At 42.5% G+C, this 22679-nt stretch overlaps 1 protein-coding gene across 2 annotated transcripts in view; it reads left to right on the top strand.

The window, feature by feature from the left end:
* Positions 1-21996, top strand: part of upf1 (UPF1 RNA helicase and ATPase) — a 68041-nt gene extending 46045 nt beyond the window's left edge. For both annotated transcript variants that reach the window (XM_043721561.1, XM_043721560.1), the window contains exons 10-24: positions 884-1043; positions 2284-2402; positions 5518-5682; positions 7176-7290; positions 11215-11358; positions 12614-12827; positions 13594-13711; positions 14066-14222; positions 14423-14565; positions 15299-15473; positions 16576-16657; positions 17036-17200; positions 17712-17932; positions 18648-18767; positions 19160-21996. In XM_043721561.1, the coding sequence (XP_043577496.1) occupies positions 884-1043; positions 2284-2402; positions 5518-5682; positions 7176-7290; positions 11215-11358; positions 12614-12827; positions 13594-13711; positions 14066-14222; positions 14423-14565; positions 15299-15473; positions 16576-16657; positions 17036-17200; positions 17712-17932; positions 18648-18764 (2095 nt within the window). In that variant the 3' untranslated portion in view covers positions 18765-18767; positions 19160-21996. The remainder of the gene's footprint in view (positions 1-883; positions 1044-2283; positions 2403-5517; positions 5683-7175; positions 7291-11214; positions 11359-12613; positions 12828-13593; positions 13712-14065; positions 14223-14422; positions 14566-15298; positions 15474-16575; positions 16658-17035; positions 17201-17711; positions 17933-18647; positions 18768-19159) is intronic.
* The last annotated feature ends 683 nt before the right edge of the window (positions 21997-22679 follow it).

Genomic DNA, 22679 nt, shown 5'->3' with positions numbered 1-22679 from the left:
GTAAATGTAGGGGTATGAGTGGGTTACGCTTCGGCGGGTCGGTGTGGACTTGTTGGGCCGAAGGGCCTGTTTCCACACTGTAAATAATCTAATCTAAGTAATCTAATCTAATCTAAAAAAATATTCATTTGGTATCTGCCCCATATCCTGTGGCTCCACACAAAGGCCACCTTGCTGATCTTTGAAGAGCCCTATTCTCTCTCTCGTTACTGTTTTGTCCTCAATGTATTTGTAAAAACCCTTTTGAATTCTCCTTAACTCTACTTGCCAAAGCAATCTCATGTTCCCTTTTTGTCCTCGTGATTTCGCTCAAATATATTCCTACCGCCTTTATACTCTTCTCAGGATTCATTCGATCTCTGCTGTCTACACCTGACATATGCTTCGTCCTTTTTCTTATTGACGACAATAAAAGCTTAGTCTAGGCTCTGATTAGAATCTTATGCAGAAGTAGAACTCCTAGCTGTTTCTTACCTCTACCCTAGGTACTGAGGCCATTTTCAGAAGCTTGGCTGTCCAAACTAAGATCTGCTAGCTTGGTACAAATTAGGGGTTCAATTTTAAAACATCATGAGCGGGACAACATGTGCACAATGATGCTGTTTTCCTGGTTTCTTTGCACATAGTGAATATTAGAGGAACTAACATAGTAAACTGGAAGAAATCCAACAAATACTTATTGACATATCACCATCCGATCTCACTTATTAGAGGCTGATAAGAGTTTTATGGTTGGGAATGTATTGGCTAATGCAACCAAGGTTGTCCCTGAGACTTGGCCAACATGATGTTGGCATGGTTGCTCCTCTCTCCACTGCAGTGTGAATTTGTACCGTGACCCATTCTGATAAGATAACAAGATGTTCCTTTATTAAATTTTCAGAATGCAGAGTGCATTAAAAACCTTCGCAGTGGATGAGACCTCTGTGTCTGGCTACATTTACCACAAATTGCTTGGCCATGAGGTGGAGGATGTGATTATTAAATGCCAGCTGCCCAAACGCTTCACTGCCCATGGTTTGCCTGACCTTAATCATTCTCAGGTAGGCACTTTTGAATGACATATTAACTTCTGTCTGATTTGTCATTGGTGACCTTGGTCTCAAATAAGCATCAACTGCAGACGTTCTGTCAATGTTGTTTTCAATGCTTTTATCAAGTCCAACCTGTAATCTCCCAGTTGTACTTTGCGAAGGCTGTGCAAGGAAACCTAACTTCAGTAAGATTGCACCATACATGGTCAGGCTTAGAGCTGTAAGATGTAAGAACCGAGGTGCTCATTTAAATCACACTTCTGTAACCTGCTGTGCTATATTTTGAACACACTCAATATTTACGGTCAACATCCTTTTAAATTCAAAACTGATCATAAAACAAAGGAAGCAGCAAATTTTACCGATTTGCAATGTTAGTTGCCTATTGTTGCAGCGTCCGCCTGGATCAAAACAGGAAGTGAAAATGAGACTTCCAAGAAAAACTGCATTGTTAGTGTCTTAAACATTGAGCCATTCAGCCCACCAGTCACCACAAGGTGGCAGCATGGGATGCCTGTGATATTGTTGCCCACCTCAATTTGGCCCTTTTACCTCTGAAGGCAGCAATGGCATCTTTTTAATACTTTACCACAGAGAAAACTGCTACAATCAACAGCACAGCAGTAAATTAGGTTACATTTGCCAAGGATTAATAAATCTATGCATCAGCTTAGATCTGTCAGCATTGAAGCAGCTGTCTTAAAAATGATATGATTTTTTCATGGATGTAGCAGTTGCATGGCTGAAATATTGTGTTGGTGGGACAATATGGATACAGTAGTTTTCCAGACTAATTCACATGGCATACTTTAATCTGTTGATTGTTCTGACTGCTGAAGCTGACCTGTGCAATGCTCCAATGTACTAACTGCGCTGTGGTGAGTGAGTCATTTTGCACTGCATCGTATTCCTAGTTGTAATGTATTTCAAATCCACTTATGCAGTGTTTATATCAAAGTATCTTTAACACGTTTAAGTCATATGTAAACATTCTGCCTCTGCAGCTTCAATTATGCTACTTGGTGAAATGTGAAACATTTAGTAGATATAAGTAATTTGATGCAATCTGGATATTGCTTACAAACTGCTTGGATTTCCAAAAGCTTTGAAGTTTTACTATGTCGAAAGAAGAACTGAAAGGTACAAGTGCAATTATAGGTTATACTGCAGTGAAGCGCATGGCACAATCAAAACTCTCATCAGATTGCTATCCATGATTGATAAGATGTGGTTTTAATTTTTTCAACAGGTTTATGCTGTGAAGACTGTTCTGCAGCGTCCCCTCAGTCTAATCCAAGGACCACCAGGCACTGGGAAAACTGTCACCTCTGCTACGATAGTTTATCATCTGGCCAGGCAAGGCAATGGGTAAGCAGCAACTCCTTTTCACACTTAATGTAGGAGTCATCGAATCATACACAGGAGTAGGCCATTTGGTTTCTCAAGTCTGCACCACCATTTAGTGCCTGCCCTTGATAATGTTTCATTTTCCCTGCCTTCCATTTCTTGATTTATTGATGTTACTTGTATGTTTTGTCATGAAGATCAATGCAAAATACCTGTTCAATTCGCCTGCTATTTCATTATTTTCTGTTATTAATTCTTCAGCCTGAATTCTCGAACCAACCCTCATTTTTCTATCATTTGTTGAATCACCTTTAAGTAATTCCGAATATTTGTAGAAACTCTTGTACTCTGTCCAGAAATTTAAACATTTTAAAACAGTAATCTTCTAACTTGCGCGGTTAAGATTTTTGATTTGATTTATTGTTATCATATGTACCTAAGTACAGTGAAAAGTTTTGTTTTGCGAGCAGTATAGGCAGTTCGTAAAAAGGACGTAGCGATCATGAGTGAGGTATACAGGGTTATGGCTGCACAAAGCAAGATCAACATTATTTCAAGTTAGATAAGTCCATTTGGCTGTCTGTTAAGGCTAGGGAAGAAGCTGATCTTGAACTTGTTGGTGTTTGTATTCAAGCACTTTAAGTTTATTACTATCTTTGACATTTCTAGTTAACCATAGATAGTGGATTGGTTCTTTGTTGGAATGCATTCTGTATAATCTGAAATAACTCCTTAACTGTCTGCCACTACATCCCTATTCACCTGTCCTTTATCGTTGTTTGCCAGTTCACTTTAACCATGTTGCTTTCATGCTCTCACAAAGGAGGAGGTTCTGTATAGCCAATATGAGGAGCTAGATGTCAAATTAAACAGAACCTCAAAGGTCATAATGTAGAAAAATAATCCCCCCTCCCTTCAGCGGAAGGTAAAATTCAATCATCTTCTTCTGGTTGCTGGTTTCTAAGGAAGCCTTCACTACGAGACCATTCGTTAATCCTGTCTAATTGCATAATAGCAGGTCCAGGATATGCTGCTGACTGGTCAGCTCTAGCATGTACTTTTCTCAGAAACCCCCCTGAAAGCAGCGCATGAACTCCACATCTTGGCCACCTTTGCCTGTCTTGTCTTTTCTGATTAATATGTAGATGAAAATATCTCATGATTATTCTTTGACTTTCTGACAAACTCTCATTTATTCCTTTATGGTCTATTCTATTGTGGCCTGTACACCACTCTCTCAAATTACTTCTTGCCTTTATAATTTATACCCAACTATTTGCTCACCTTAATTCTATGAACTTGAGTCGCTGTTCTGTTGTGTTAATATTGTCATTAACGCAGCCTCCACCTTCTACTTTCCTGTAGTGCTTAAATGCCCTGTACTGTTCAACACTCATGGTATCTGTGACATCCTGCAGCCATGTCTCTGTAATGGCCACCAGGTCATATATGTTTATATTTACACTCAGTTCATTCATTTTGTTTTCACCACTATGTGCAGAACCTTTACAGAAAGGTACAGAACCTTTAGTTTTATCTTCAATTTTTAAAAAATAAATTCTGATTTTGTCTGCTGGTTGAATCCTAGATTCATGTATTCCATCCCTTCCTGTCAAGGTCTGTTTATAGTTCCCATATTAATATTTTGCCTTAACGCTAATCTTTTGATTTGATCTCTCGTCCCCGCTATTCAATTTAAAGTCCCCTGTATTTGTTATGCGGTTAGCAAGAACACTGCCCCCAGCACAGTCCAGGTGGGTATTATCCCATTGTCTCACATTCCACACCGCCCTGAACTGCTGCTAAAGCCCCAGAAACTGAAATCCACTTCTCCCATGCCATTCTTTGAACCGTGCATTAATCTCTCCTATGTACCCTATACCATTTGCACATGACTTAAGTAATAATCCATAGGTTTTGACCTGTGAGGTTCTGTATAATTTAACACCAGCTCTTTATACTGGCTATTCAGTACCACCTCACCTTTCTTGCCTGTGTTTTTTTTTAGATTAGATTAGATTACTTACAGTGTGGAAACAGGCCCTTCGGCCCAACAAGTCCACACCGCCCCCCTGAAGCGCAACCCACCCAGACCCATTCCCCTACATTTAACCCTTCACCTAACACTGCGGGCAATTTAGCATGGCCAATTCACCTGACCTGCACATCTTTGGACTGTGGGAGGAAACTGGAGCACCCGGAGGAAACCCACACAGACACGGGGAGAACGTGCAAACTCCACACAGTCAGTCGCCTGAGGCGGGAATTGAACCCGGATCTCTGGCACTGTGAGGCAGCAGTGCTAACCACTGTGCCACCGTGCTGCCCAGGTGTTATTCATACCTGCATGCTCCAGGACAGCTGGTTCCTCCCAGCCCTGAGCAAACCTCCCTAATGTCCCTAGTAGGCAAGTAACACAGCCACCTGACACTCACTTTGTTATGTGGGCCAATGTTAATCCTCTCACCTGAAGAATCTCACTGAAGAATGAAATAGTCAGACAAGTGACCAAAACCTTGGTCAAAGAGAGAAGTTTGAAGAAGCGTCATAAAAAGAGGTGGTGATATATAATGAGGAAATTCCAAAGGTTAGCCACTCAGCAGCTGAAAGTCATGGAGCAGTGAATGTCAGGATTGTGTAAGAGTGTAAATTGAGTTGACTCATTTTCCAACGTGGTTAATGTCCTGTATTCATATCTCCATACTTAAACCAGTTCCTGCTTTTGATCATAAACTTCTGTGTGAAGATTAACATCCTGAATTCATGTGCGTATTTTCCTATCAGTGTTTTTGTAAGACCCTGCCAGCGTCACAACATTAAAGGATAACTCTCAATGTGCTTGGGTGATATAAGAATTTTATTTGATATATTTTACACAACTTGGTTTGTTCAGTTGACTAACTGACTTTCTCATATGTTTAGAGATTTCTTGGGCTGGGTTCACATTGGTTAAGCAGGAGCTGAGCTTCTTGAAACTAAGAAGTTGTTTATAGAATTTGTTGTGTTCCTGCATTATATCTGTCTGTGTGGGATATCTTCATTGTATGAAGTCATTCTAGGCTGAAATTCAAAATGCATTTAAAATGAATTATTGCTCTGTTGTGAGGTTCTAATGTGCTTTCCTTTTTAATTCTAGCCCTGTCCTGGTATGCGCTCCGAGTAACATTGCAGTGGACCAGTTGACTGAGAAGATTCATCATACAGGTCTGAAGGTGGTGCGTCTCTGTGCCAAGAGTCGTGAGGCTATTGATTCACCAGTCTCTTTCCTGGCTCTGCATAATCAAATCCGTAACATGGATAGGTAAGAAGCAACTATTTGTTGGTAGCCCTTCTCAGCCCAAAAACTAGCATCTATAGATAAATCCTATGTTACCTTTGAACTAAAATGTGATCTTACGTGAGGGTGCTGTAAGCAGGCAATAATTTAATTGTTTCAGGATTCGATCTTTCATGACCTCCATTTCCCAGAGTGCTTCAAAAGTACCACATTAAACATCAGTTAATGTTTTTTGGTGGTCTGTGTTGCTGAGGGCTATGGAGAGCTTCTCTTATATACAGCATTTCACAATTGCTTTACTCTGTGGCCTGTAGAGTCTGCCACTCACTTATTTAGGGTGGCACGGTGGCTCAGTGGTTAACACTGCTGCCTCACAGTACCAGGGACCCAAGTTTGATTCCAGACTCTGGCATCTTTCTATGGGGTTTGCACATTCTCCCAGAGTCTGCATGGGTTTCCTTCAGGTGCTGCCATTTCCTCCCACAGTTCAAAGCTATGCAGGTTAGATGGATTGGCCTTGCTAAATTGTTCAAGCTAGGTTGACTATTCATGGGAAATGCACGGTTATTAGGTAAGCGATAAGTCTGGTTGGAGTGTTGGTGTGGACTCTGGCAGAGTGGCCTGCTTCCGTACTGTAGTGATTTTATGTTCATATTGTAGATCATCAAGTTCTGTTTGTGATGGATTGGCCCTAATTACATTCTTTCACCAATTAATAACGTGTGTGGGTTATATGTTAATTATTTTAGCACTTAGCAGTGGACTTGTCCGTCATAATGAAAATGTAAGAACCTGCATAAAATCTAAGCCTATGATAGCAGTCTCTAAGTCAGAGATCATACAGAAGCCTGGAATAGCTTGTAACTAACAGAGTTGTAATTGGTTGATTTATGACTACATTCTGCAATGTTGAACTCTCTACCTGGTATCTGTGAAGGACACTACTCCACACAGGCACTGAAGCCATTCATTTAGCCTGGTGTACTTGACCATATAAAGCATCATAGCTCATTCCTTCCCTCTCCCAAAATGTATGGATAGTAATCAGGAATGACAGCTTTGTCTAATTTTTAACATTTGCTTAATTCTGAATTTGAACAGTCATTCCTGGTCTTTTGCCTTAGCCTCTTGCTCTCTAAACTCAGTAATTATTTTATGTTTCACACGGAATGCAGGCTAAAAGAGCAGCTCTCTTAGAATACCAGGCTGTTCCTCAGTATGGGTTTTGCCTCATCCAGGTGATCTTAATCCACATATTTTGAAAGCTGCTCCCAGCAGAGGACAAGGATGAGTGTGTGAGACTAGTTCTAGCTGTGTTGTAATTACCAGCTTTGTTGAGGGCCATCAGTAACTGCAGTAGCAAGATATGTTACATTTGTCCATTGCTATATAGTGTGGCCAATGCATGAATTCAAATAGACGACAATGCAGTCAGGAGTCTTGGCCAGCTTTCCCTGATTTATGTGTCTTTGATAATTAGAATTTATGTTTTATAACATCTTTGCTCTGCTTGACAGTATGCCTGAATTGCAAAAATTGCAGCAGTTAAAGGATGAGACTGGCGAGTTGTCATCTGCAGATGAGAAGCGCTACCGTGCACTCAAAAGGACAGCTGAGCGGGAACTGCTGATGGTAAGAAATCTGTCACAATCCTGATTTCCCATTTTGTAAATCATGTGCTACATAACTCCCACAGTGTAAGTGCTGGATTTCAGCATAAAGCTTTTATTGGCAGTGCCGAGGCTTAAAGGAGGGTTTTGTCAACCATCTGTCGTCCCAGGAAGAGTGGCTGAGAAGTAGAGTTTCAAGAGTTGGACCAGGAAAAGCTGCTTTGAGTGTTTGGAAGAGAGGGTCTCTGTCCTCGGATGGATTGGAGAAATATTCAAGGCTGTGGGAGTCAGCAGCATTTTTGAATCCATTCCAAATTTCCCTTGGGGAAAGTGGTAATGCACTGCCTTTTTGAATAGCTGCAGCCTTTGGGTGTAGGTGGTCCCAAACTGCTGTTAGGATTCCAGTTCCAGAATCTTGACCCAGTGACAGTGAAGGAATATTTCCAAGCTGCTCCCAGCAGAGGACAAGGAGGAGTGTGAGAGACTGGTTCTAGTTGTGTTGTAATTACCAGCTTTGTTGAGGGCCATCAGTAACAGCAGTAGAAAGGTATGTTACATTTGTCCATTGCTATATAGTTTGGCCAGTGCATGAATTCAAATAGATGGCGATGTAGTCTGGAGTATTGGCCACATTTCCCTGAGTGACTTGGAGGCATCTTGCAGGGGGTGAATTTCATATGTGCTTCAGGGTTAAGGTTACAAATTTGGATGGCACTGACAAGGCAGCATGGCAGATTGTGAAAGGAGTGAATGGTGAAGGTGGTATGTGGGTTACTGGTCAAGCAGGCTGTTTGTCCTGGATGCTGTTGAGATTTTCAAGTATTGCTGGGGCCACACTGATCCAGGCAAGTGGAGAGTATTCTACCACATTCCTGACTTGTGCCCAGCAGATGGTGGATAGGCTTTGAGTCAGGAGTTATCTAGCTTAATATTCACAGCTTCAGTCTGATCTATCCTTGTCGCTAGAGTATTTAAAGAGCTGATTCTGTTTGGCTTCTGAATAATGGTAATCTCCGCAATGATATGGAATTGAATTAAATTTATTATCACGTGTACCAAGGCACAGCAAAAGCTGTGTTGCGAGCAATATAGTCAGATCACAGAGTTAAGTAGCGTAGATAAGTAAATAATAGGTAGACAGCGGCAAAAACAAAAACACTGGTACAGGCGAATGTTAAGAGTTTGAGAATCCATTTGGTATTCTAACAACAGTAGGGTAGTAACTGTTGCGGAAAACGGCTGGTGCATGGGTTCAGGCTAATGTACTTTCTCCCAGATGGTAGAGGTTGTAGAAAAACGTTGCCAGGGTGGGATGGATCATTAAGAATGCTGTGGCCTTTCCTTGACAGCGGGGCCTAGTAGATGGATTCTATAGATGGGAGGTTGGCCTTTGTGATTGTCCGGGCCGAGTTCCCCATTTTCTGTAACTGTCTCCAATCTTGAATGGTACAGTTGCCATACCAGGTAGTGATACATCCAGACAGAATGCTCTCGATGGTGCACCTATTAAAGTTGGCATGGGTATTTGCCGTTATGCCAAATTTCCTCAGCTGCCTGAGGAAGAAGAGATGTTGTTCGGCCTTTGTAACCAGCGCATCCACATGAAGAGTCCAAGAAAGCTTATTGTTGATGACCACTCCCAGAAGCTTGACACTCTCCACTCATTTGTTGAAACTTTATTGCTGGAACAGCACAGCAGGTCAGGCAGCATCCAGGGAACAGGAGATTCGACGTTTCGGGCACAGGCCCTTCTTCAGGCCCTTTTCACTCTCCACTCATTCCACCTCTGTGCTGTTAATGTGTTGGGAGCGGGGGGGGCATGAGTAACATCCTGCCGAAAGTCAATAATGAGTTCCTTGGTTTTGCTGGTATTGAGAGCTAGGTTGTTCTCGGTGTACCATTTTACCAGGTCTTTCACCTCCCGATTCGACCAACTATGATGATGTCATCAGTGAATTTGTAAATGGCATTAGTCTTGTATTTGGCGATGCAGTCATGGGTATATGGTGAGTACAGTAGGGGGCTGAATATGCACCCTTGGGAACTCCAGTGTTGTGTTAGTAAGGATGAAGTATTGTCCCCAATCTTCACTGCAGTTAGAGACTGGGGCTTAGTCCGAGGGGATAATAGTGTTGACTACAGTTCAGCCTTCAATGAGTAGGATTCTTACATAGCTGTTCTTGGTGTCAAGATATTCTAGGGAGGAGTGAAGGGCAAATGATATGGCATCTGACGTGGATCTGTTAGTCCGATAGGCAAATTGGAGTGGGTCATGAGTAGTGGGGAGGCTTGAGTTGATTAATGCCATGACCAGCCTTTCAAAGTATTTCATGCACTTCATGACCACCGAAGTTAGAGCCACTGGGCGGTAGTCATTGAGACATGCTGCATGAGCCTTCCTAGGCATAGGGATGATGTTGGCCCTCTTGAAACCGGCAGGGACAGTGAGTGGCATGCTGCAGGGAGAGGTTGAAGATATCCGAGAAGACCTCTGCCAGTTGACTTGCGCATGCTATGAGTGCACAGTCTGGTACTCCATCTGGTCCCATCACTTGCCTTGGATTCTCTCACAGTGGGGGATTAGTGCTAGTAAAACCATTGAATGTCATGGGACAATGATTAGGTTCTCTCTTGTTGAAGATGGTCATTGCCTATTACTTGTATGGCATGCATGCTACTTGCCACTTGTCAGCTTGGATCTTGCTGCATTTGGACATGGACTGCACAGCATCTGAGAAGTGGTGAATTGTGCTGAACATTGTTCAATCATTGGTGAACATCCTCATTTCCTATCTTATAATGGAGGAAGGTCATTGATAGAGCAGCTGAAGATGGTTGGGTTAAGGACACTACCCTGAGGAACTCCAGCAGCAATGTCCTGGAGTTGAGATGACTGACCTCCATTCAACACAACCATCTTCCTTAATGCTAGCTATGACTTCAACAAGCAGAGAAATTTCCTCTAATTCCCCTTGATTTGAATTTTGCTGCGTGCACCTTGATGCCACTCGTGTTCAAATGCTGCCTTGCTGTTTGGAGCAATCCTTTTCACCTCTGCTCTGAAATTCAGCGCTGCCTGTATTTGGACCAAATCTGTGATGAATGCTGAGTGAACTGCTGCAACCCAAATGGAGTAGCACTGAATAGATTATTCATGATTGATAGTATTAGTGACACTTTTCATCACGATAGCTGGTGACCAGGTTGGATTTGTCTTTTTTTTTGTGTAGACTTGACAACCTTGGGCAGTTTTGCACATTGCTGGTTAGATGCCAGTGTTGTAACTGTGCTACAACAGCTTGGCTGGGTACACAGCTGGTTCTAGAGCACGAATCTTGAGTACTATTGCCAGAATGTTATCAGAGCCCATCGGCTCCATAGTATCTGGTTCCTTTGGATATTTCTCAGTATTACCTGAAATGAATCGATTTGGTTGAAGATTAGCTTCTGTGATATTGTGGACCCCATGGGAGGAGGCGGCAATTAATCATTCATTCAACGCTGTGGCTGAAGACTGAAACACATGCTTTAGTCCTGCCTATTGCACTGATGTGCTGTACTCCCCATTGCTGAGGATGGAGATTATTTTGGAAGCTCCACCTTCTGTTACTTTAGTTGTCCATGTTGGAGGTCTGCAAATATTTGAAATGATGTGTTGATTGTGGGATCACTTGGCTCTGCCAATCACTTGCTCTTCTGCTGTTTACCATCCAGATAGTCCATGGTAGCTTCATCAGATTGTTGCTTTCTATTTAAGCATATCTAGTACTTTTGCCGGCATACTCTCCTCCTTCCTTTTGAATCAGGGTTGGTTCTCCATCTTTGGTAATGAGAGGGTGAGGGATATGCTGGACTGAGGTATTTTCGATGAGGTTGAATATTGCTGTAGTTATGTCTGAAAGGCTTCTTTTTGAGTTTTGACTGAGTTCTTGTCTGTCTGTTTCAGAATGCAGATGTTATTTGCTGTACTTGCGTCGGAGCTGGTGACCCACGCCTGGCTAAGATGCAGTTCCGTTCCATTCTCATTGACGAGAGCACACAGGCCACAGAGCCTGAATGTATGGTCCCTGTAGTGCTGGGAGCAAAGCAGGTATGTCAAATGCAGTTGCACACATTCCAGGTGCTGGGGCTAAGGCTGTTGCAAATGATGTACTTGGCTTTATATTCTGAAGACAAGGGCTGTTTTTATTTTGTGGATCTAATGTACAGATATCTGAAATTCTGATTAATTTACAGTTGGCACAGGGACATGATAGCCTCGTGGTATTGTTGCTGGACTATTAATCCAGAGACCCTGGTAATGTTCCCTGGGCCACGGTTCAAATCCTACCATGGCAAATGATGCAATTTGAAATCACTAAATACAGGGGAACCTCGATTATCCGAACGTGATGGGAGGCCACTTTTTTCCTTTTGGATAATCAACTATTCGGTTAATCGATTAAATGCCTTTCCTCTGGGGCTCACAGTTTTTAAAGTCTGCTCCCCATTCAGGAGACTGCAGCAGCACATAGCGTGTGAGCCCCCACCCTCAACACCGTCCCCATCACTCCCTACCCTGTGCAACACTGTGCTCCACCCCCAACCCTGTCCAACACCGCCCCTTCCCCAACTGCCCCCTCAACCCCGTCCACTCCCGCCCCCTCTCCGGGGCAGCTGGACTGGACACAAACAACAAGACTGTTGCTGCCTTTGTGGGGTAAGTCTCCAAATAGCACATACACGCAGCCACAGCCCCACACACAACTTTTTAACAGATTCCACCTTTGCCCTGTACAGGACAATGTTGGAGAGATTATCTAGGGACGGGGTTTAGGGTATATGCCTGTATAGAGCTACAGGGAAAATGTTTCTATCGGGACCTTGAGGTCTCCTTTTGATAAGCCAATTTTTGGATAATTGGTATTCGGATGATTGAGGTTCCTCTGTATTTGGAATGATGACCGTGAGCCCATTGTCGATTGTCAAAATCTCATCTGGTTTACTAAAGTCCTTGAAGGCAGGAAATTGTGATTCCTAAAAAGATGTGTGGACTTCTCCATTGCAATTTGCTATATAAACTGGATTGGGGTCAATCTGGTTAAAGATGTTTTTTCTTAAAAACAAAAAATGGGATGGACTTGTTGGTTGTACATTTTGACAATGCCACGTGATGTTCATTGAGAACCCTACAGTGAGGGAGGAGAGAGAGGGTTTCATCCCATTTGTATGTGAGAGGAGCTAACTTCATGGTTTGTACTCAGCATTATTTTAAAGTTTTCCTTTTGATTTCGACATGAGAACGAGGCTAGCAGCTGTTTGATTATCACAGTGAACTGGAGCTGTGTACTGTCTTTCTCTTACAGCTGATCCTGGTGGGTGACCATTGCCAGCTTGGTCCAGTGGTTATGTGTAAGAAAGCTGCTAAAGCTGGTCTGTCTCAGTCGCTTTTTGAGCGTCTGGTTGTTCTGGGGATCCGACCAATTCGTCTGCAGGTTCAATACCGGATGCATCCAGCTCTCAGTGCCTTTCCATCCAATATCTTCTATGAGGGCTCACTGCAAAATGGTGTCACAGCAGGTACGTACATTAGAAGTGGGATAATTTGCACATTTCTGCTTAAATCCTCTTCTATAAACCGGTCTCTAAACCTATGTGCTTCAGGCAATTAAGTTTCTTGTACCTAAGATTTGTTAAGATTCTGTTGCTTCTCTTGTGCATCAGCCAATGTTTCCTACAGTCATATTAAATGGGCTGATGTTTTTTGGGAATTTGATTTTGGGGTCCCTATGAGTGTGACTATTTGTGGGGATCCCCTTCCCTCGTTGTAATTCTAGTGGATCTGCTTTCTTTCCCCACTTGCTTGAATGTTGGTTCAGTATGCCATTCCAATGTCATTGTGACTGGTGGTAGAGAAACTGCTGAGAGCAGAAGCCCTATTTCCCAAAATAAAATAAATCACCTAAAAGTAGACACAGCACATCCTCAGAATGTAGAGTGTTTGACATCATTTTTATTTCTAAGTAAACCCAACTATATCTTTCTACATTAGTGAATTAGATTAAAGCTCCAAAAACATTTTGTTCTTCATCAACAATATAGTTAGTAATTCTGCAATTTGATCCCTGTCACCTCGTTTTGTCAGCAAGTTTAGCAACCTAACTGGATTGCAAATAATTTTACTTGGGGGGTGCTTAAATGCCTTAGTGCTGCAATGGGAGATTTAACAGAAGGTTGGAAGAACAATCGTCAGTGCAAGCGGCAAGTAAAAGGCTTGCTGGGTGAGTGTATGGATGAGGCAAGAGGATGAACCTAGCATTATTCTTATGGTTTTTTGATTTTGCAGCGGATCGCATTAAGAAAGGCTTTGACTTCCAGTGGCCACAGCCAGACAAGCCAATGTTCTTCTATGTAACCCAGGGCCAGGAGGAAATTGCTAGCTCGGGGACCTCCTACCTCAATAGGTATGTACGTGGTTAACAGATCCTTATCCTATCGAGCTCTGAAGCAACTTAGAAACATAATGTATATTTTTAATCAAACATTGTTCAGGATAATTCTCCAATCATGAAGCAAGTTGTCATTCCTTGGCTTTTTGGCAGAGGTGTGAGGGATCTTTTATTTTTCAGATCGTGCACATTCTCAGTGTCTCACTTCATGATCTGTGAATCACTGTCAAAAGTGCAGCAGCCAGTTTTGTGTGTAGTAAGATTGTTTTAACCTAAAGTTGGGTGAGATTATTGTGGAAAGCAGTTTGTTAAAATCACCAGATTTTATAATGTTTGTTGAAGTGAAATTGAACCTTACTCCAATTTCAGAACTGAGGCAGCCAATGTAGAGAAGATCACCACCAAACTGCTGAAGGCAGGTGCCAAGCCAGATCAAATCGGCATCATCACACCATATGAGGGGCAGCGATCCTACCTGGTGCAGTACATGCAGTTCAGTGGTTCCCTTCACACCAAACTCTATCAGGTAGCATTATAAATATCTTGATGCTTTCTAAGTGAACTGTCGAGAATTTGTTGTTTTCTCTGGTTGTGCTTTTCTGAGACAGTAACAATAATTACAGCAGTACAGTTGTTGTATTTTGGTGTTTTCTAATGAAGAATGACTAATGTGTGACAATTAGATGGTTGGATGATGTAAAGTTCTTGTTTGTGCTCATGATTCAGGAGGTAGAAATTGCCAGTGTTGATGCGTTCCAAGGCCGAGAGAAGGACTTCATCATCCTATCGTGTGTCCGAGCCAATGAGCATCAAGGCATTGGATTTCTCAATGATCCCCGGCGATTGAATGTGGCCCTCACAAGAGCGAGGTGAGCAGGAGGGATACAAAAGAGTCAGGGAGGGAGATGGTACAGACAAAGTGAAGAGTTAGATTGGAGGATGGTGCAAGATCAGGTCCAAAATGTTATCCTACTGTATCTCAAGTCCCTGGTGGTGCATATTAGTCCTTGATCCTGAGTGAATCTCTTCTGAGATGACTATTTGAGAGTAAGGTTTGTGCACAACTGTGGCTTTGTAGCATGGTTTCAAATTGTAAATGTTCACTATTACTGGTGGTACTATTCCTAATTTGCTTCACTGCACAGTATTTATGCCAGTTCTATACTTTGTAAAGGTCAAGATGCTTATCACTTTGTATATCTGTTTCTTTGCCCTGCTCCTTCTCCTTTTTATTCTTTACCTTCAATCAAACCCCTGCATAACCACCAGCAAGTTGCCTCTTCTGCTCTGCTTAGAAAACGTGAATTGATGGTTTGCGCGTATAGCCGTGTCCTGTGGCTGGTGAAACTGGAACTAATTAGTCGTACAAACAGCTGGAGTTCAAATTTTCAGGATTCGCGTTTGGAGAAGTATATACACTCAAGCTACTATTCCTTGTTTGACTACTTCTGTCTCCTACATTTTCGCACCCATGTCTGCAGGACAGTATTGGATGGTTAGGCTTGAATGATTTGGCTTGAATTTGTTGAATTGGGCTGTTAGGTCATTGGACATTCCTTTTTGATTCAAGCTGGAAGTCGATGTATCAATTTTGCTTTGCAGATATGGTGTGATTATTGTGGGAAATCCAAAGGCTTTATCCAAACAGCCACTGTGGAATCACCTGCTGAATTATTACAAAGAACAGAAAGTGCTGGTGGAGGGACCACTGAATAATCTCCGCGAGAGTCTAATGCAGTTCAGCAAACCACGGAAACTTGTCAACACCATCAATCCGGTGAGCAAACTATCCAGCTTGTGTTTAACTGCTGATTCCAACTTGCTGATTGCTCAGAATAGATTTATAGTTGGTTATCTGGTTCCCTGTTGATGAAACTGAAACTGTAATTGAAGCTAAAGTTAGCTTGATTGTTGTATGCAGGTCAGCAATGTTCTGGATATCCCCACGTTTTGCAAATATGTGACAGTGAACAGTAATTAATTTATTTCAGTGCAGCTTGCTTGGCTGAGGTTCCTCCCTACCTTTACAATAGAAACACCACCATGTGCAAGTTGTCCTCCAAGCCACTCACCATCCTGACTTGGAAACCTATCACCATTCCTTTAGTGTCAGTGGGTCAAAGTCCTGGAATTTCTCTAAGGGCGTTGCCGATCTACCTACAGCACATGAACTGCAGCAGTTCAAGAAAGCAGCTCACCTACTTTCTAAAGAAGAACTAGGGATGGGCAGTAATTGACTCAGCCAGTGACACTCGTCCCAAAAATGAATAAAACAAGAATATACATTTAATGTTTCATGCCAGACTCCTGGTGCAATACATGGTTTAACATACTTTCCTTTCTTGGATTGAAGTTAGAAAAGTAGAGGTGGAGGATTGGTGAGCCATTTTCACAAGTGGCCCTTTTAGTAGGGGTGGTTCTAAATTATCTTGTGAAGTATTCTGATGCCTGGCCTGAGATCTCAGTGGGAAGCTGGCCACTTACTACTGGCGTACTCTTCCCTGTCTGCTAAATGATAGCTTGAGTTTGCTACATTAACCTCCACTCCTGTGTGAAAGGGCTGTGTTTTAGTGTGTCTGCATAGCATTAATTTCTTTTGTTACGTGGGATGCAGTGTGTTAGCAAGGAATCGTCTGTCGGCCAAACGATGTAAGAGAGCAGATTTTATTTTTCCCTAGGGAATACTAGTGAGCCTGATGGATTTTTACAAAAATTACAATGCTTAAACAAGATTATAGTATGCTTTTACTTAATTCTACTGCACTGTTTCCATTGCAGCTTTATAGTTTTGTTGGGCTTTCAGCTAATTGACTGGTGTTCAGTATTCAAAATGTTTTTTTATTGATAGCACTGAGCTGTGTAATATTGTTGTGTTCTAGGGAGCCCGGTTCATGACGACAGCTATGTATGATGCTCGAGAAGCTATTATCCCAGGCTCTGTATATGACAGGAGTGGGCAGGGTAAGATTGTATTTGATCTCCGTTTTAAATTTTAAACAGTTTAACCCAGTAGAGGATGTTCCATCAGCTCGTGCCCTACATTTCATTAGGCTTGTTGTCTTAAATCAGTTGTGATGCTGTGTTGTCATCTGGTTCCACAGATATTGAAATTCTTCTCTTGCTGCTGTGAACATTATTAAGGAGCTATGATGAAATTAATACCTAATGCAACGAACTCAAATGCATCCCCCAACCTTACATGAAAATGGTTACTGTGTTGTCCACAACCAGCATGTTAAACCAGTCTACGCCATGTTCCAGTATAATGTTGTGCCTGGTGACAGTTGGGCTCCTCAATCACTTTTTTTCTCCTAATACTTGCACTATTTTTCTCTTTAGCCGGTCGTCCATCCAACATGTACTTTCAAACCCATGACCAGATTGGGATGATTGGAGCCAGCCCCAGTCATGTTGCTGCAATGAATATTCCCATTCCCTTTAATCTGATGATGCCCCCAATGCCGCCTCCTGGGTACTTTGGACAAGCAAATGGACCAGCAGCAGGTGAGCACTGAGGCATAGATATATCTGAATGTAGGCTTGTGAGATGTCCCAGGGCAGGATGCTGGAACTATTATGGACACTCAGATTGTAAGGGTATTGATATTTTATACAGAAGTGACTGTCATGAAGTTAGAGACCTCTTGAAGAGTTTAATTTTCAAATTTTATAAATTGATAGTGTCCAGTGCTTCCTGTCACATTAAGTAATGAATTTTAATGATCCCTCCTTCCTAATTCACCTTGGAAGGGAAACGTGAAGCATTTGCTGCTTGGCCTGCTGGTGTCTAGTTAGTTTCTTGGGTACTTGTGGCACTTGTCAGCCCTGTCCCAGGTCAGTGCATAGTTGTATGTGGTTTTACATTCAGAATGCTGAACCTTCAGTGTCTTTATTTTGTACAGTGGGGTTCTGCAGTGCTGGCAAAGCATCCGATCCTGCTGTTTCTTTGAAGCTCAGGTGCAGGAGCGTTTGGGTCACAGCCAGGCAGGTTCAAAGCAAGTTTCTTCTTTTCAAGGTCGTGGAATTGCAAAAGGAAAAGTGGGCCGTGGGGCTCGCCAACGAAACCGTGGCATGGGGAACCAGCTGAACAGCCAGTCAAATCTGCCAAACAGCCAAGCCAGTCAGGATGTGGTGTCTCAGCCATTCTCTCAAGGGCCTCTGACCCAGGGCTACATCTCAATGAGCCAGCCTTCACAAATGAGCCAGCCTGGCCTTTCTCAGCCAGAACTCTCTCAGGTAAATCGTTGTACTGCTCAGTCTTGCACCTGTCCATTTTTCTGGAATTATACAAGAAGAATCACGTGCTGTTGAGTTAACGGGAGTTATTTGCTTTGCTCATGCACTAAGGTTTTTGAGAACTGCAACCTCATTCCAAAGTTGAGGTTTGATTTGTCCCCCTCTGCCATAGAGTCTGACTACTTTCACCCCAGTGTACTGTTGCCTAGCTGTGCCTCTCCCTCCACCCATCTGTTCCTCAAACCCTTTTTTTAAACTACTTCATTCATTAATTCGTGGGATGTAGACATCACTGGCCAGGCCAGTATTTATTACTCAGAGGGTTGTTAAGAATAAACCACATTGCTCTGGGTCCGGAGTCACGTAAACCAGACCAGTTGGGGATAGCACATTTCCTTCCCTGAAGGACATTAGTGAACGAAATACGTTTTTCCAATAATTGGCGATGGCTTCATGGTCATCAGTGGGCTCATTCTTTTATTTCAAATTCCACCATCTGCCATGGTGGGAATTGAACTGGGTCCCCAGAACTGGGTCTCTGGATATTAACAATCCATTTCCTCCCTTATAATACTCCGCTCTTACAGAACCTCTCTCTTTCCCACCCCTTTATCTGTTAAGGGTGCTATACAAAACCTGATTATTTTAAATAAAAAATTCTATCATCTGCTTTGACAATTTTTTGGATTTTGGAATGCATTCTCTTTAATTTCAGGATAGTTACCTGGGCGATGAGTTCAAGTCGCAGATTGACGTGGCCTTGTCGCAGGATTCCACTTACCAGGGTGAACGTGCATATCAACATGGGGTGACTGGGCTGTCACAGTACTAGAATGTGAGCAAGTTTCTCACTCATTCACCAGATTAGTTAATGTGGCTACAGACATCAAGAGCAGAGGGGTATTCATCAACACGTTTCATTTGTGGCTAACTCCGTCTGATCCAGAAGTGAGGGGTTTGGGGATTTGAGGGTTGTGGGGCGATTGGGAGCAGAGCAGTACAGGGAGAGGGTGGTGGTCGGAACAGGCGGGGTGAAGTCCTAGGGGCTAAGGGAGAGGAGGGTAGTGAAGGTAGCAGGTTGGGGGAGGGGGGGTGTCATCTGGTCAATTCTACCTGTTTTTTGTAATTAACATTTTACAGCAATTTTTCTACTTTCAGAAGGGTAAAAGCGGGAATTAAGTGTCTTTTTCTTTGTTGGATGTTTGACATGCCCCCTTGTTTGTCCAGGTTAAGGAGAGGAGAGCTAGGCTTGAGCCAAGCTTAGTTCAACAGTAATTCAATCTGGGGAATAAAAACAAAAATGGATACCTGTTTCCACTGCGACTACCGAGGCATCAACTGTGAGAGAGCAACAGGAGAGAGAAAAACCAACCAAACGGGAGGAAGAGAAGAGAAAAAGGAGAAAGGAGGAGGAGAGAGAAAGACCACTGCTAGCAGATTGAGACGAGGAGATTGACTGGAGGAACGAAGAAATAGAGGGCACTTGTGTGCCTTGTCAGCCAGGCCAGGCCTGGTTTCACACATCTACTAAACTCTATTGCTGTTACCACGCAACTCGCCCTTGGAAAGAAACCACAAGCTGCTGAGACCCTGCTCCCAGCTCATCAAACAAGGGAGAGAGGAGGGGCTCGTGCTAAACTAACAGTTACCTGCTACATCCGGACCACCCGTTTCCTGGAGAACGTGGGAGACCTTCTTGGTTTTGGGAATAAAAGGGAATGTTATCTCTCAGTTGTGCTCTGGACGCTACAATTAGCGATTATACTGTAAATTTCAGCAGTTAGACCGTCGAGAAGCAAAGATTAATTTCTGGCAAAACCCAGTTGACACAGAGCTGCCTTGTGCCTCCACCCCTTCATTCACTTCAAAGTCGTGAGTTGATCTCAAGATTCAGGCTTTCTGCCCAGTGCTATTGTTTCATGTTGCTTTCTCAAATCTTCTGCAGTAACTGGTTTTAATGCGTGTTCCAAGTTGGGGTTCGTGAAGGGTTAACTGTGGACTGTCTGTCAGATCCCAGCACTGGACTGTGGGAGAATTCTGCTCAGTTTTCTTTTTGCAAGTTTTAAATTTATTAGAAATGCACAGAACTACGGGAAAAGCTGATGTTGGCCACTGGTCCTCAGGCAAGAACAATCAGTCAGATCATTGGTTAGTCCAAGGAAGAGGTTTTTAAACCCAGCGTAATCAGCTGATTGTGGATGGTTTTCCCCCTTGTATTCTGTTTTGAGATGATCTGCTTTCAAATAGTTTGTTTTAGCATCTAGCTTTCAGAGAGTGATGAGATCAGCAAAGGGATTGCAGCAGAGTAGCTGGTCCCTGCTTTAGAATCACCCTAGCCCACAATGAATCCAGTAAGGCAGGCGAGTGACTGCAGCATTCTGTCTTTGGGCAAGCAGTGTTCACATTGATGTTGAGAGCTTTAGTGAAGTATCCAGTGACGGAAGGGTTACAAAATGTTTTCACAATGCAGTGACGGGCTGGCTTTGGGCTCAGCATGCTGCTCTGATCAAACTAAGGGAAGCAAGAATACATGAATTGTCTGGGCAACTGTTAAATTCTTGTCTAAACATCGTAAGGAATCACTTGGTAATGGGTTAACCAGAAATCAGAGTGAAACTTTTTAAGTATGAATCTTAATTTGTTCCATTAATTTGTCATTTGCATTTATTACTTAATTCTTTAAAACAAGTACATTTAGAACAGTTTGTGCATTTAGTTATGTCAGTGCAAAGATTAGTATTGTGTGGACAGTGGCAGGGTTTCTGTTTGGCCCCAGCCCATCCCCTAACCTAACTAAAACTTTTTTAGAAAACCTAAGCAGTTTTTTAAAGAACTTGCCATCATCAAGAAGCAAACAGTAAGCTTGGACAATTGTCTCCTGCATTCATGTTAAAGTTCAGGGCTACAGTCTTGAACACCAAATAATAAAAGCTGGGGTTTTAATCTAGAATGAATGCAGAAGGGCTTTGTCTGTAATACTATGTATTGCAGTTTCTGTTGTACAGAGAGAATCTTATCTTCTCTGGTTTATGAAGTCTGTCATTTCCACATGAAGTGATAAAATTCTGACTACCAGGTAGAGTACGGCAAATCCAACTAGCTGCAATACAAACACAGCTTCTCTAAAAGACCTGGCAGCCAACTCAATGTGTTGCCCATTACAGAATATTGGAAAATCCTTGCATCTGTCCAGAAATTCAACTAAAACAAAAGGCACAGTATTTGCGTGCAAGGTGAATGTCACTGCAGGGACCTGACTTTCAACTATTGACTCACTTTTAAAACATCTCACCCTTGAATAGAGTCTGTTTTGCTTGAAGGTACAAAGGATGCACAGGGAACATGCTTGTTCCACTTACAGCTTCACTCTTTCACTGCCCAATCTCTCTTTGCTAATGTCAATCCCATTCATTAATTCTACAGTAACAATCGGATTGATTTAAAGATTTGGGCTGTGTTGCTGAGGAACACTGGATTAGCCTGTTGTCTCTCTCATGGCTGTACATATAATGTATGCCTTTGAGCAACTGTGCTTCCTCCATGCAATAGTCTCTTTATTCAGCAAATGCCAATCCTACTGGTGGCCAGCGGTCTGACAGGCAGCTGTTGTGGACTTGGGGCAGGTGTGAACTCTGTAGGCCCTCCTGTCAAGTGGTCGAGATGTTTTCGGGCACGGGATCAGGCTGAAGGGGCTTCTCCTTTTATGAAACTTTGTTTTTTTTTTGTTTTGGCTTCCTGGCAGAATTGTTAGAAGTTCATAGTTGCATTTGTTTATGGTAGTTCATCCTTTTTGGCTGTGAGCCCTCTGTAAAAGATATAATCCATTGGAGATCACCTTCATTCACCACCCCCCCACACCCCCTCCACTGGTTGACTTACGCTTTGTGCTTTGTTTTACTTTGTGTAGCAGGAAGAGGAAATTCAGATTTTTAAATCCATGACGATCCTGGTGCTGGTTCTGCATCTGTTATGTGGAAATGTATTTTTCCCAATCTGTCTAAATTGTTTTATTTTAAACCGATTTGTCTGTAACATGAACCATTAATAAAATTAGCTCTGCATAACCCTTGGTCAGTTTTAAATTCTTGTTATGTCTCAATGTGCTCCATCTTTAATCTCCACTCTTTTAGTCTTCTACCAGCCTATGTTCCAAAGCTGTTTACCCAGTAGAGAAACTGAAACAGACAGAAGCATTCAACTGGAATAATGTTACACTTGATATTGAAAATATATAAAATGTCCTTTTTATATTGTCCAACTGACCAGCCTGAAGTGAGAATAGGAACACAAAAATTACAATAAATGTACTGCAGATGTTGGAGATCTGAAGAAACAGCAGGTTTCGCAGCATCAGTGCAGTTTCTCCAGCATTTTGTTTTTCTGAGAAAACCAGTCCCAACCCTACCATTTACAAAGTGTTTGGAGAGAACTTGTAAACCCAACTCCTAACATCTGCACTCTGTTTGTCGAGGTTATATAGCATGGAAGGAGGGTCTTCAGCTCATCATGTCTGCCCCAGACAGCAAATGTCCAGCTATTCAAATCCCAGTTTTCCCACCACTTGGCCTGTAGCCTTGTATGCTATGCTCTGTTTCAAGTGCTCATTCTAAATACTAAAACGTATTGATTGTTCCTGCCTCTACCTAAGAGTGGTAGCGTTCTAGAAATCCCCCACCACTAGTGAAGAACATTTTTCCTCAAATCCTCTCTAAACCTCCTGCCCTTTACCTCACATCTGTGCTTGATT

Source organism: Chiloscyllium plagiosum, chromosome 31 (genome assembly GCF_004010195.1).
Source record: "Chiloscyllium plagiosum isolate BGI_BamShark_2017 chromosome 31, ASM401019v2, whole genome shotgun sequence".
NCBI lineage: Eukaryota > Metazoa > Chordata > Chondrichthyes > Orectolobiformes > Hemiscylliidae > Chiloscyllium > Chiloscyllium plagiosum.
Note: the sequence above shows the minus strand (reverse complement) of the source record. Positions and strands in the feature narration are given on the sequence as shown.